At 45.2% G+C, this 15,553-nt stretch overlaps 1 protein-coding gene across 3 annotated transcripts in view; it reads right to left on the reverse strand.

Annotated features, from left to right (window-relative positions):
• The window catches only part of LOC111968852 (collagen alpha-1(XII) chain-like), an 81,188-nt gene that overhangs the window by 57,077 nt on the left and 8,558 nt on the right, over nucleotides 1–15,553 (reverse strand). For 2 of the 3 annotated variants that reach the window (XM_023994760.2, XM_023994759.2), the window contains exons 10-14: nucleotides 14,800–15,402; nucleotides 12,836–13,114; nucleotides 12,070–12,345; nucleotides 11,696–11,971; nucleotides 2,593–2,862 (exon numbers count right to left, since the gene is read on the reverse strand). The exons of the other annotated variant lie outside the window; for it this stretch is intronic. In XM_023994760.2, the coding sequence (XP_023850528.1) occupies nucleotides 2,593–2,862; nucleotides 11,696–11,971; nucleotides 12,070–12,345; nucleotides 12,836–13,114; nucleotides 14,800–15,402 (1,704 nt within the window). The remainder of the gene's footprint in view (nucleotides 1–2,592; nucleotides 2,863–11,695; nucleotides 11,972–12,069; nucleotides 12,346–12,835; nucleotides 13,115–14,799; nucleotides 15,403–15,553) is intronic. 3 annotated transcript variants of the gene reach the window in all.

The following is a 15,553-nucleotide window of genomic DNA, read 5'->3' on the forward strand; positions in this document are numbered from 1 at the left end:
AATTGCACCTGCCCCGCTTTCCAGAATCAATAAACAAAACGATGGAGAGACACATTTTCCATTAGCACATTTTGTCTCGCTAACCAGCGGATGAATTCCCCAATCGGGGAGAGTTTCCGTCAATGTGCTTTTCTCATTTCAGTGGGTCGCTGTATTGCGAGGAGAGGGGAAGCACTGTCTACTCCTGTGTCTATCCGAATCCACAATCTCCCCTGATAACTGGGAGCAGGTGTGGCGCATTGCGTCATGGCCATATACGGACATAACATACACGTGCACATGCTTGCACAAGCATGCACCAACGCACGCAGTCACACGCGTCACCCTGATTACAAAAGCATCTCGTTGGCTGTTCAGATGGATCAGTTGAATGCCAGCAGCATTGACGTTATCTCCAAGCTCAAAGAATGAGCCGGAAATGTCACCGTATCTCACTTTTTCCACATCATGCGCCCAAGAACGGGGCTGAAGTTTCCTGCATAACTCTAAAGCCTGGGTCACTGCTTTCAACAGTCAGGGTGATAGACCTGAAGTTGTTTCATATTATTTTTTACCTTTTTTATCTATTCCTGGATTATAAAGACTATGAAAGCTTTACGCTCATGGTGTATTTACGAAAATAAGGTCTGTTCCCAAATCCAATCTCTTCAAGGGCTCAAACTATCTTGACACACTCTTTAATGTCATCAGACAAATATGACCCACTCTGGATCTCCTATTTGTTCCAGGTGCTTTATATAGGCTCGTTCCAGTTATATAGATAGATTTTCCGAGGTCATGGGGTATTTTTATATCCTACATCTACAGTGGGGAGAACAAGTATTTGATACACTGACGATTTTGCAGGTTGTCCTACTTACAAAGCATGTAGAGGTCTGTAATTTTTATCATAGGTACACTTCAACTGTGAGAGACGGAATCTAAAACAAAAATCCAGAAAATCACATTGTATGATTTTTAAGTCATTCATTTGCATTTTATTGCATGACATAAGTATTTGAAAACCTACCAACCAGTAAGAATTCCGGCTCTCACAGACCTGTTAGTTTTTCTTTAAGTAGCCCTCCTGTTCTCCACTCATTACCTGTATTAACTGCACCTGTTTGAACTCGTTACCTGTATAAAAGACACCTGTCCACACACTCAATCAAACAGACTCCAACCTCTCCACAATGGCCAAGACCAGAGAGCTGTGTTAGGACATCAGGGATAAAATTGTAGACATGCACAAGGCTGGGATGGGCTACAGGACAATAGGCAAGCAGCTTGGTGAGAAGGTAACAACTGTTGGCGCAATTATTAGAAAATGGAAGAAGTTCAAGATGACGGTCAATCACCCTCGGTCTGGGGCTCCATGCAAGATCTCACCTCGTGGCGCATCAATGATCATGAGGAAGGTGAGGGATCAGCCCAGAACTACACGGCAGGACCTGGTCAATGACCTGAAGAGAGCTGGGACCACAGTCTCAAAGAACCATTAGTAACACACTACGCCRTCATGGATTAAAATCCTGCAGCGCATGCAAGGTCCCCCTGCTCAAGCCAGCGCATGTCCAGGCCCGTCTGAAGTTTGCCAATGACCATCTGGATGATCCAGAGGAGGAATGGGAGAAGGTCATGTGGTCTGATGAGACAAAAATAGAGCTTTTTGGTCTAAACTCCACTCGCCGTATTTGGAGGAAGAAGAAGGATGAGTACAACCCCAAGAACACCATCCCAACCGTGAAGCATGGAGGTGGAAACATCATTCTTTGGGGWTGCTTTTCTGCAAAGGGGACAGGACGACTACACCGTATTGAGGGGAGGATGGATGGGGCCATGTATCGYGAGATCTTGGCCAACAACCTCCTTCCCTCAGTAAGAGCATTGAAGATGGGTCGTGGCTGGGTCTTTCAGCATGACCCGAAACACACAGCCAGGGCAACTAAGGAGTAGTAAGAAGCATCTCAAGGTCCTGGAGTGGCCTAGCCAGTCTCCAGACCTGAACCCAATAGAAAATCTTTGGAGGGAGCTGAAAGTCCGTATTGCCCAGCGACAGCCCCGAAACCTGAAGGATCTGGAGAAGGTCTGTATGGAGGAGTGGGCCAAAATCCCTGCTGCAGTGTGTGCAAACCTGGTCAAGAACTACAGGAAACGTATGATCTCTGTAATTGCAAACAAAGGTTTCTGTACCAAATATTAAGTTCTGCTTTTCTTATGTATCAAATACTTATGTCATGCAATAAAATGCAAATGACTTACTTAAAAATCATACAATGTGATTTTCTCGATTTTTGTTTTAGATTCCATTTCTCACAGTTGAAGTGTACCTATGATAAAAATTACAGACCTCTACATGCTTTGTAAGTAGGAAAACCTGCAAAATCGGCAGTGTATCAAATACTTGTTCTCCCCACTGTATATATTTTTTTCAGCTCTGAGGTAAACTGTGGACGAAAAACCCAGAAACCCATCTTCTCAGGCAGACAGAGAGGATGTGTGAAAGAGAAAGAGAGCGAGAGAGAGAGAGAAACAGACACAGAGAGACAGAGAGAGAGGGTCCCACAGTAAGTCTGTGTGTGGTGGAAACATTAGGGAGGTGAAGTGACTTACCATCTGTGGTCTCAGCACCCACGAGCGGCTCCCCCTCACCCCTGTCGTAGGTTGCATAGACAGAGACCTGGTAGCGCGTCTCTGGAGTGAGCCCGTCCAGCACTGTGGCCGTTATATCTCCGGGGACTGACTTCTCCCCTGTCTCCTCTGTGTACAACGACTTCCACTTCAACCAGTAGGAGCGCACATTACCAAGCGCTGCCGTCCAGGAGACAGCGAAGCTGGTTTCCGTGACATCTTTGGTAACCAGGTCTTTAGGGGAGCCAAGGACTGTGAGGGGAAAAAGAACAGAGGAAGCTGGGAAACATCTCACATACCAGTGTTAGTACAGAGAGTCTTTATCAAATGGTCCAAAACAGTTTGTGTTAGGTCTGCTAGTTGATATGGCAGTTTGTCTCACTCTGGATGCAGATAGTTTGGACAAGTGTATTCTAGTGAGCAGGAGGAATTCGCTGGTATAGTGATAAACCACCAACGATTTATCTGTCTCCGTTTAACCCCTCAAGCTCTTTTTGAAACAAGTGATTTACTTTGTTCATAATCAGAGGGATCGGAAAAAGCTCTGCAAAACCAATCACCGGATTCCAGCGCTCAGCTCAGAGTGTCTCGCTCACAGCACTTTCATTTTCCATCGAAACAGAAGAAACTTGATCCGTTAAAGTGTGTTTGTTACAATTGCAGATGCAGAAAGAGAGAGAGAGAGCTGATCCAAATATGAGGAGTAATGAATTCAACAAGGAAATGAATGGAGAATTCCAGATTTTGGAGGGCCTGTCAAGGATAATATTCTGTGGCCCCTCTAGATGCCAAGTCCCCTCCATCCAGGGAGCAGGGAGCTGCTGCCAAGCGCTGAGGAGAGAGACCACTGACTTTCCCGGCTGTGCTGCTGCACAAGAGGGACCGGATCACATGATAATGACTTCTGCAGACAATGACCCACTTTTCATCAGTACTCTGAGCACAGCACACTCACAGGGGCCAAGCGCTGAAGCACATACATGCAACACGTGGAATACAGACGGACACAGCTAGCTGCCTCCATTTTGAAGTAAGCTCAGTTGGAATTAGCAAAACATGCATTTGAAACCAACAATGTAAGCAAAACTTAGATTTGTAAATGGACAATCTCTCCCAGCTTCTGTGCAATGACGAAAAGCATTGAAGAAGCATTGAGGAAGGAGCCATTAACAAAGGATAAGCTATTACACATTTTAATCATCACACTGGCAAATACGGTTGTCATCATAATCCCCTAAATCTCAAAAAGAAAAATAAGGAAACAGATCTGACAACCACAATGGGTCTAGATCACTGAGACACAGAGTCTAATCTGTATACTTCACTAAGTGATGTATAGGAGTAGATCAGCCAGGGGCTTCCTGTAACCAAGGCATGTTTGTTGATGTAGCTAACCTTCAAATCGTCGGCCAAAAGCCGTGTTGGTTTGGGCTCGAATTGGATATGTGGATATATATCAATATGTGTCAAGAGGATGAGTCAGGTGCTAGGAAAAGTACACTGTGTGTGCTGCCTGCTATGAGGCTGAGCCTTCATAAAAAGCTCACCCTATCAGCTCACATATGGACACAAATATCGCTCTTATCAATGTAACTTAACAGCATGCATTTACTGCATTCATACAGTACATGAGTTATTGTATAACAAACAGCCTACAGGCAGTGCTTATTCTTGAGCCCACAGTTAAAGAAGAAACACCACTGGAAATGGAGACTTCAATTTACAGATAAACAGTTTAGCCAAGTCTCCTTTGAGAACCGCTCTTTGCAGATGGTAAGTGTTATCCGGAATCCTTGTGACATCCCTACCCTAAACCCTACCCTTAGCCTAACTTTAACCATGACCCTTACCTAACCTTAACCCTTACCTTAACCATTTTAAATGTCAACTTCCAATGGGGTAGGGACGTCCCAAGGATGCTCGATAGCAAGGGCACTCTCCAGATGGCAAAGAGAATCCATCAAACTCACTGCACTTCTATTTACACTTCCCTCATTTAACTGCCCTGGAGCCTGGTCCACCTAGGCTCTGTGTAGGGCCAGACCATGATGAAGACACATGGTTCACCTGCGTGCAAGGGGCTCTGCCCTGCTCTGCCCTTTCGCCTCAAAGGACCTTCAGTCTGGAGGAAAAACAGTGTCTCCTGCTAAGTCACTGAGCCTGGCAAAGCACTACCCAGCCAGGAGCCCAGTTTCCAAAGGGATCGTCATGAAAAGAAATCAAAGCAAACCGTTGTGAATTCACCTGGTTTCACGCCACACTCTGTGGCCATGAAATGCTTACTACTGAAAAGCTCAGCTCTTATGCCCACGAACAAACATTCACTCAACATTAACCTTGCAAATGAATGTCTACAGCCACGTGCACACGAGCTAGCTAGCTATACCTGTATGACAGCAGTTTGTGGTTTGTATAGTGTAATGATATGTACACCAAACTGCACTTTTAGAGTTTTATCGAAAACATATTTTTGTCCCATGACCCAAAATAGAAGTAGAAGTATGGCTTGGTGTCAGTGGTGTGGGTTATCTCTGGTCTTTCTCTCTCCATGCTATTTGGCCTCTTCCTGKACTGGGAGGAAGTGGACAGACAGCCAGTTCTCTGCTGGAGGAACCAGCCAGCACTCAACTGCTCACAGCTTTGAAGTAGCTGCTAAGTAACACCTAACACATGTTGGGAAAGACTTCCTGCTTTAATACATATAAGGCTCACATTTAAAATATGAATCCCAGACATTTAACTCAACCCCCCTTTCTCTGATTCAGTTAATGAAGCCAATCTTTAGTGGTCAGGAATCAGGATGTGGTTGGCTGAACATACAAGATAGATTGGCCACTGGCTGCCACAGGGCGCACTATTGTCTCCAATAGCCAGTGAGGTTACCTCACACAGTGGGTACCTGGAAGCCAGTGGCACCGTAAACAATGAGATCAGTGTTGGCCTGTTGTCCTGACGTCTAGCTGTGCTGCTGTAACCAGACAAAGGTTCTACTCCGGTGGGACGCCAGGTCTGATGAGTCAGCAAAACTGACCATGTCATGGAAACTGAGCATCTGACTTCTGACCATGCCCTGGCTGGAGGTCCAGATATGGACAAAGGAGGTCAGCTTTATTGTCAAAGAGAAGGGAGCCCCAGGCAAAAGAGTCAAATCAAAATATGCGCCGAATACAACAAGTGTGTGTGTGTGTGTGTTGGAGTATCAGTGTAGTGTGTATGAGTGTGTGGGTAGAGTCTAGTGAGTGTGCATAGAGCCAGTGCCAGGGAGTCAATGTAATAAACAAATAATAAAGGGGGTCAATGTAAAAAGTCCGGCTAGCCATTTGATGAACTGTTCAACAGTCTTATGGCTTGGGGGTATTAGCTGTTCAGGTGCCATTTGTTCTCAGACGTGGCGCTCCGGTACTGCTTGCTGTGCGGTAGCAGAAAGAACGGTCTATGACTTGGGTGGCTGGAGTCTTTGACAATTTTTAGGGACCTTTCTCTGACAATGCCTGGTATAGAGGTCCTGGATGGCAGGGAGTTTTGCCCCAGTGATGTACTGGGCCATACGCACTACCCTCTGTAGAGCCTTGCGCTTTGATGCCGAGCAGTTGCCATACCAAGCGATGATGCAGTCAGTCAAGACGCTCTCAATGGTGCAGCTGTTGAACTTTTTGAGGATCTGAGGGCCCATGCCAAATCTTTTCAGCCACCTGAGGGGAAGAGGAGTTGTCGTGCCTTCTTCATGACTGTGTTGGTGTGTTTGGACCATGATAGGTCCTTAGTGATGTGGACACTGAGGAACTTGAAGCTCTCGACCTACTCCACTACAGCCCATCGATGTGAATGGGGGGTGTTCGGCCCTCCATCTCCTGATGTCCACAATTAGCTCCTTTGTCTTGCCCACGTTGAGGGAGAGGTTTTTGTCCTTGCACCACACTGCCATGTCTCTGACCTCTTCCCTATAGGCTGTCTCATCCTAGTCTGTGATTAGGACTACCACCGTCGGCAAACTTAATGATGGTGTTGGAGTTGTGTGCGGCCACGCAGCCGTGGGTGAACAGGGAGTACAGGAGGAGAATGAACAGGGAGTACAGGAGGAGAATGAGCACGCACCCCTGATGGGCTCCAGTGTTGAGGGTCAGGAAGTCCAAGATCCAGTTGCAGAGGGAGGTGTTCAGTCCCAGGACACTTAGCTTAGTGATGAGCTTGGAGGGCACTATGGTTTTGAACAATGAGCTGTAGTCAATGAACAGCATTCTTACTTAGGTGCTCCTTTTGTCCAGGTGGGAAAGGACAGTATGGAGTGCAATAGAGATTGCATCATCTGTGGATATGTTAGGGCGGTATGCGAATTGGAGTGCGACCTGGGTTTCTGGGATGATGATGTTGATGTGAGCCATGACCAGCCTTTCAAAGCATTTCATAGCTACAGATGTGAGTGCTACGGGGGCAGTAGTCATTTAGACAGGTTACCTTGGCGTTCTTAGGCACAGGTACTATGGTGGTTTGCTTGAAACATGTATGTATTACAGACTGGGTCAGCAAGAGGTTGAAGATGTCAGTGAAGACACTTACCAGCTGGTCATCGCATGCTCTGAGTACGCATCCTGGTAATTCGTCTAGCCCGCAAGCCTTGTTAATGTCAACCTGTTTAATAACCTCTTGACACTACAGGGGGTGCTGTTTCAACTTGGACATTTATCGTTCCCAAWTTAAACTGCCTCGTACTCAATTCTTGCTCGTACAATATGCATATTATTATTACTATTGGATAGAAAACAATCTCTAGTTTTTAAAACCGTTTGAATTATGTCTGTGGGTGAACCAGAACTCTTTCTGCAGCGAAATTCATGACAGGAACTGCGAAGGTCTAAAAACGAGGCTCTGTTCTCAGATCAGTTTAAAGCTCTGTATGTATCCTATGGGTCGACATGAACTGCACCCGCCTTCCCCTGGATGTCAGTAACCAATGAGAAGTGGAATGGAGTGTCTACGTAGTTCTCAGAGCTTATAAAGSKCMAAGGAACGAAGGGASCTCTCTTTTCGTCGTTCGKCATTGCRCAAAGCAAGAYCTCAGGATGGCATTTTGAAACGCTCAGTTATYGGCCTTAGCTATATCCGTCTGTAATTTAATTCGATATAGGTGTTAGAAACATCATAACGAAGTTATTTTAAACCGAGTTATATCAGTTTATGCGAGTATATTGCTATTTTCGGAATTTCCTTAGTATTGCGTTTTGAACATTTGGGCATGTTGTGGCCACATAGCTAATGTTAGCTGCTAATTCCGAAGTTGAAGACGACGTTTTACAACCAAGCAACGATTATTTTGGACAAAGGACCACTTGCCCAAGATTCTGATGGAAGCTCGTCCAAAAGTAAGAGCTATTTATGATGTTATTCCGTATTTATGTGGAAAAATGTAAACGCATTTGTCCGCCATTATTGAGGCACTAGTCTGGCTGTAACGCACACTGTATGTCYAGTAACGTTAATTTTAAAAATCTAACTCAGCGGTTGCATTAATAACTAATGCATCTTTCATTTGCTGTCCAACCTGTATTTTTTAGTCAAKYTWAYSRWTAWWTAWTSRTWARMTTAGGTGCCTTTCCAAGATGGCGCCGGCCAGAATGCATGACCTGTTGCCACTGATCACATTGTATAACCACGATTTGTGCTGCTAAATATGCACATTTTCGAACAAAACCTATATGCATTGTGTAATATGATGTTACAGGACTGTCATCTGATGAAGTATATCAAGGTTAGTCCAATTATATATATTTTGCTGGATTGTTACGATCGCTAACCTTTGCTGCTGGTAAATGCGGTTGTGTTTCTGGCTATTGTGGTACGCTAATATAATGCTATATTGTGTTTTCGCTGTAAAACACTTAAAAAATCTGACATATTGGCTGGATTCACAAGATGTTGGGCTTTCATTTGCTGTACGCTGTGTATTTTTCATAAATGTTTTATGATGAGTATTTAGGTAATTCACGTTGGTCTCTATAAATATGTTATCAGACTGTCATCTTATGAAGTTGTTTCTTGGTTAGTGGCTATATATATCTTTATTTGGTCGAATTTGTGATAGCTACTGATGGAGTAAAAAACTGGTGGAGTAAAAAAAGTGGTGTCTTTTGCTAACGTGGTTAGCTAATAGATTTACATATTGTGTCTTCTCTGTAAAACATTTTAAAAATCAGAAATGATGGCTGGATTCACAAGATGTGTATCTTTCATCTGGTGTCTTGGACTTGTGATTTAATGATATTTAGATGCTAGTATTTACTTGTGACGCTATTCTAGGCTATGCTAGTCAGCTTTTTTACTGTGGGGGGTGTTCCCGGATCCGGGTTTGGGAGGAATTAGAGGTTAAAGGTCTTACTCACATCGGCTACGGAGAGCATGATCATAAAGTTGTCCAGAACAGCTGGTGCTCTCACGGATGGTTCAGCATTGCTTGCCTCGAAGCAAGCAAAGAAGGCATTTAGCTTGTCTGGTAGGCTCCCATCACTGGGCAGCTCTCGGCAGGGTATCCCTTTGTAATTCGTGATAATTTGCAATCCCTGCCACATCTGACGAGAGTCAGAGCCGGTGTAGTAGGATTCGATCTTCGTCCTGTATTGACACTTTGCCTGTTTGATGGTTCGTCCGAGCACGTAGCGGGATTTCTTATATGCGTCCAGATTAGTGTCTTGCTCCCTGAAAGCGGCAGCTCTAGCCTTTAGCTCAGTGCGGATGTTGCCTGTAATCCATGGCTTCTGTTTGGGATATGTATGTATGGTCGCTGTGTGGACAACGTCGTCGATTGACTTATGAAGCCGGTGACTGATGTAGGAAACTCCTCAATGCCATCGGAGGAATCCCGGAACAAATTCCAGTCTGTGCTAGTGAAACAGTCCTGTAGTTTAGCTTCTGCTTCATTGGACCACTACCATATTGAGCGCGTCACTGGTACTTCCTGTTGAGTTTTTGCTTGTAAGCCGGAATCAGGAGGATAGCGTTATTGTCTGATTTGCCAAATGGCGGGTGGGGGAGAGCTTTGAATGCGTCTTTGCGTGTGGAGTAAAGCTTTTACAGGTGATATGCAGGTTTGTTTTACCTCATTTCTACCAGCATATCACCTGTAATAAAATGCAAATTAATTACTTAAAAATCATACAATGTGATTTTCTGGATTTTTGTTTTAGATTCAGTCTCTCGCAGTTGAAGTGTACCTATGATAAAAATTACAGACCTCTACATGCTTTGTAAGTTGGAAAACCTGCAAAATCGGCAGTGTATCAAATACTTGTTCTCCCCACAGTATGTCAAAAAATGTATGTAGCAACTGCAGATTGTCCCTTTCAAGGGAAAGGGCTGGAACAATATTCCTCTCTACATGCATACTGCTGACCCTCAAACCTAACTAAAGCAAAGCACATACAGCCTCCTGTCTGCCTGACCTCAGTCCTAGTTGGTCCTCCCTCCCCAGACCCCAGTCCTCCTAGTTGGGCCTCTCCTCCCCAGACCCATCTTCCTAGTTGGGTCCCCTCCCCAGACCCCAGTCCTCTTAGGTGGGCCTCCCCAGACCCCAGTCCTCCTAGTTGTGTCTCCACTCCCCAGACCCCAGTCCTCCTAGTTGTGTCTCCACTCCCCAGACCCCAGTCCTCCTAGTTGTGTCTCCACTCCCCAGACCCCCGTCCTCCTAGTTGTGTCTCCACTCCCCAGACCCCGGTCCTCCTAGTTGTGTCTCCACTCCCCAGACCCCGTCCTCCTAGTTGTGTCTCCCCTCCCAGACCCCAGTCCCCCTAGTTGGTTCTCCCCTTCCCAGACCCCAGTCCCCCTAGTTGGTTCTCCCCTTCCCAGACCCCAGTCCCCCTAGTTGGTTCTCCCCTTCCCAGACCCCAGTCCTCTTAGTTGGCCCTCCCCTCCCCTCCCCTCTCATCCTTCTAGTTGGGCCTCCCATCCTCAGAGCTTTCTCTTCTAGACCACCCTGATCAAAGACGTTCCGGGACAGAACTCTACTAATGTCATAAAGCTGTCCAGAGACCTATGATTGGGCTGCCACGAGCAGAACGGATTGTGGGGGCGTGTCTGTTCTGGCGTGTGGGATAGAGTGGTCTTTGTTATTGTTGGGCTCCCTAGCAGCCAGACCAGCGTGACCCAGACCATAACCTCCTGCTGCCCTGGCCTGAATGGCTGCCTACTGAAACACCTATATCACTAACAGATGTCCCTCACACTAACTCACTGCACGTCAGTCCTGAACAACCTTCTAATACTATCCCTCAGTGTTAGAAAGAGGGGTGTAGTCTACAATGGATTTGGTACATTTTGGCTAACATTCTTGAAGACATAGGCTTAAGTATGCATCAAGGTCTATGGTTGAGGAGCCCAGTTAGCAGAGTAAGCCGTCTCTGATCAGCAGCATTGCTATTCCAAATGGTTTACAAAATCATTGAATGAAAATGCCACAAAAATATATATTTTGGCAAAACAAAAACTTGATTGCCGACACGAAAAACATTTTGGGACTGTATCGGACTAATGAAACGAATAACAAAAGATTTTGAGTGGTATTTTCCTTTAAAGTGATATTGAATGTGTCACATAAAATAATCTAAAATAACCCATATGTCCCCGGAGTGTGTAAAACTGCATGAGCTAGTCTAGCATGGCATGTGTTGGCTGTACTCAGGAGTGTTTTAGGTTTACGAGAGTACCCCCACCCATTTCCAGCTCTCCCTGCTTCATGGGCAATAAAGTAGAGCTAACCTACAGTCTGTCTGTGTCACAGGAATTACATAAAGTTCAATATTCCAGCATTTACAGAGTTTCCCTTAACACTCAGTCAGAGAAGAGGTATCCTGAGATATCTAGGAAGGATTTCTAGGGCAGTATGTTTTTCTAGACTGACATCCTACACCATGCCACATTGAGAAAAATGCTGATGTTCGACTCCAAAAACAAAGACAATGAAGATCGCAAAGACAATTAAGTCATATTTCACAGTCTCTCTCTCTCGCTCTATCTGTCTCCCTCTCTCTCTCTCTGAAACACAACCCCTTCAAAGCAGCCAAAGAGCAGACAGTTATAACAAACATAAGAGTTGTACCTTCTAGGGTGGTGCCTGTACCCAGGAGTGGGTCTCCCAGCCCAGAGGTGTAGCGGGCACTGACAAACAGCTCATATTCAGTAGCAGGCTGGAGGTTCTTCAGCAGAGCCACGGTGGTGTCTCCTTTCACGGCTATCTCCTTCCTCTCCCCGGTGCCGTCGGCTGGTTTGAAGGCCACGCGGTACTGGAGGACATTCCTGGGAGCGGCCCTCCATGACACCTTCATGCTGGACACGGTCTCGTTGAAGACACGGAGATCACGGGGAGAACCACGGACTGAGAGGGAAAGGACAAATATGTATGTACAGTATAAACTGCTTTAGCTATAGGTAAGGAATTGAAATGTTAGCAGCCACGCTGGTTAACTGACTGACCTTCCTTGGTGGTTCCGTCGACCTGCATCTTGTCTCCCAGGCCGGAGGTGTACTCTGCAGACACAGACACACGGTAGGTGGTGATGGGGAACAGCTCCTGGAGCACGATAGTGGTGTCAGGTCCGTTGGTCTGGGCCTCCAGCACCTCTCCTCCCCCTGTCACGGGGATGTAGGACAGCCGGTACCTCACCACGGGCCCTGGCGCCGCCAGCCACGACACCCGGAAACTGTCCGTGGTCTCCTCAGACACACTCAGGTCCTGCACCGTCCCTCGTTCTGGAAAGAAGAATGTTTAGGTTTTGTTTAGCAGTGGCTTGTCAATGTAATTTGTAAGGACAAAGACTCCACACCCAGCCTTCTGTATAAACTATTGAACTTGTGAGAAACATAAACTTGTGAGAAAAAGCAAAAGCACTATAACATATACACTCTTAGAAAAAAAGGGTTCCAAAAGGGTTCTTTGGCTGTCCCCATAGGATAACCCTTTTTGGTTCCAGGTAAAAACCCTTTTTGGTTCCAGGTAGAACACTTTTGGATTCCATGTAGAATCCTCTAAGGGTTCTACATGGAACCCAAAAGGGTTTTACTCTAAACCAAAAGGGTTCTAAACTTGAACCAACAAGAGTTCTTCAAAAGTTTCTCTTATGGATACAGCAGAAGAACTATTTTAGGTTCTAGATAGCACCTTTTTTTCTAAGAGTGTACTGTATCTCTTCACTTGATTATGCTGTGAAACCCCTGAATGTGTATGCTTTTAACCCCTTACCTTCCAAAGTGGTCTCCTCCCCTGACAGAGGGAAACTGTCTCCTTTGTCATACTGGGCGAACACGTTGACCTCGTAGGTGGTGAAGGGGGTGAGGTGTGGCAGGATGGCGCTGGTGGTGTCGGATGGCACAGCCAGGGAGATGTAGTCCCCAGTGATGTCCTCTGCCTTACGGAAACGCACCAAGTAGGACATGACATTGGTGGAATCGGTTGTCCAGGTGACACGGAAGCTTCTGGACGTCACCTCAGAGAACTCCAGGTCCCTGGGTGCAATCAGACCTGACGAGAGGGATAAAACACAATTAAGTGACTGGTTTGTGTTTTGTACTCACAGGAAATGTCATCGTTATGGCTTTTGATAATGCCAAGCAGAGGTGTCTATCTTATTCATTCAGAAAAGCTGGGACGGAACCAATGAGTTGAACTCATTCAACATCATTCACAGATCCATATTTGACCATTTATCTTCCATGAGTGTCTTGGTCATAGGAAACAGTCCTCGTACTGAATGCTAGCATTATGCATTAAGCCGACAAGATTGCAACACATTCATATTAATAACCCCAGGACATTGCCAATGGCTAATTGTTTTGTGTTCTTGGAAAAGGGGGATCATTACTGATAATAAGTGCAGCAGATAAACTGATGTCCTGCTACTGTGGTGTTGAAAACTATCTAAAGTCCTGTTGACTTTCAGAGACGGGTGGCCTTTGAATTTTTAGGTCAGAATAACAGAGGGTCCCCAGTCAGTTGCTATAGTGTTTAAAAACAGTAAACAATAACAAATGGTTCAACGAGCTCCCCTGAGATGCAGGCATATTGTTTTGTGATATTTTGAAGGCAGCATGCTCAGTCAGGGAGAGATAAAACAATCAGGGTTCTCCCCAAATAATGCAAGAAGGGCACTGACTGACTGGCTGCACCACAATGTAAAAAAATATATATATATTTTATATATTTCTTTAATTATTATTTATTTATTTATATAATTATTTATTTTCTTTATTTGTTATCATTTAAGGCCAGGCACCACACCCTATTTGAGTATATATTTGCTCTATATTGCAGGAAATGGCAGTTCCAGGTGTTCTCAGCAGCACCACCTTGTTAAAAAATCCTGGGGAGAACCCTGACAATGAATACCTCGCTTGTGTCTGCCTGACCAGAAGCCAGCTGGGGAGAAAGAAACAGACCAAGGCAAGGGTAATAATAGATTCAGATTATTACTCAGCCTTTTGTGTAGTGGAGATGTAGTTACATTATGATATCACTATTGCAGTAGCACAGTTCTGACCTGCTTTACCACAGCACAAATAACTGATTACAATGGACTATACAGAGTTCGAGGTCACTTAGCGGCTGCCACTAAAGTAACCCGCATGTATGGTTATGTAGCTATAGTTACAGGTACAGTACAGCCCAGAGTAAGCATGCTAAACTTCAAACAGGGGTATGTGTAATGAGTAGGGCTAGGAGTTTTTGTTGACCACATGACCAGAGCTGGAAAACCCCCAGCCCTTTGTTAAAAGGGTACGGGCATTTAATACTGAGACTCAGAAATTCCACTTTAAAATGTATGTCAAACAAAAACCAATGATTCTTAAACAAACCATACAACTCTATGCACAAGAACTACTATCAACAATGTCTACTGAAAATGTTACAAAAACACGTTTACATTAAGAACACTGCAGATGCTAAGTTTGGTAACATAATTACAGTTTGTGCTGTTTGTGCTGTCRTTCTGCTACCAAACTTTGCATCTGCAGTGATCTTCAAGTAAATGTGTTTTTGTACAATTTTCAGTGGAAATTGTTAAAAGTAGTCATTGTGCATAGAGTTGTATGGTTTGTTTAACTTTACAATCATTGGTTTTTGTTTAACATACATTTTAAAGGGAAAATTCTGAGTCTCAGCACTGTTCTATTACCATGGAATTGCCTGTATGTTAAATGGCTACTCACTCCTCTTCTTGATGTTTAGGAGCTCTTGTTCGATCCTCAGGCAGATGGACTGGGTGAGCTCCTTGGAGATCCTCTGGAAAGCATCAAAGTCCTCCACAGTGTATACGTGGGTCGCTGCTGGGGCGTTAGCAATGGCTTCCAGCTCTGACCTCACAGCATCCTTCACCCCTACGGCAAAGATCTCCACATCTATATTCCTTAGGTTGGTGGCCGCGTCCTTGAAGGAGTCCGAGGACTTGCCGTCTGTGATGAGGACCATGACACGTGGGACGCTGGTTCGAGCACCTCGGGTGGAGATAAAGATTTTCTCCCTGACGTAGTTCATGGCCTTGCCCGTGTTGGTGGAGCCTCCGCGGTAAGGGAATGTCCGGACAGCCTTGACCACTGAAGCAATGTCATTATAGGTGTTCAGGGCGAACTCGGTGTGGGGGTCCCTGCTGTACTGGACTAAGCTGAGCCGGATCTTGTCAAGCCCGACGTTGAAGGAGTTGACCAGGACCTCCAGGAAAGCTCTGACTTTGGCAAAGTTTTGTAATCCGATACTGTAGGAACCATCGACCAGCAAGACCACGTCAGCTTGTACGTCCACTCCAAGAGAACATTCTGGGGTGGAAAATACATTAGATGTCATCTCTATATGGTCTACATTATGAAATAGGTTGTTCTTTTACATAGCAACTAAGTAAACTTTCAGTGAGTTAGTATGTGAGAGAGTGAGTGAGTGGATCACTGATATGCTGTTACAGAGCGTTAT

The sequence above is a fragment of the Salvelinus sp. IW2-2015 genome, linkage group LG9 (genome assembly GCF_002910315.2).
Source record: "Salvelinus sp. IW2-2015 linkage group LG9, ASM291031v2, whole genome shotgun sequence".
NCBI lineage: Eukaryota > Metazoa > Chordata > Actinopteri > Salmoniformes > Salmonidae > Salvelinus > Salvelinus sp. IW2-2015.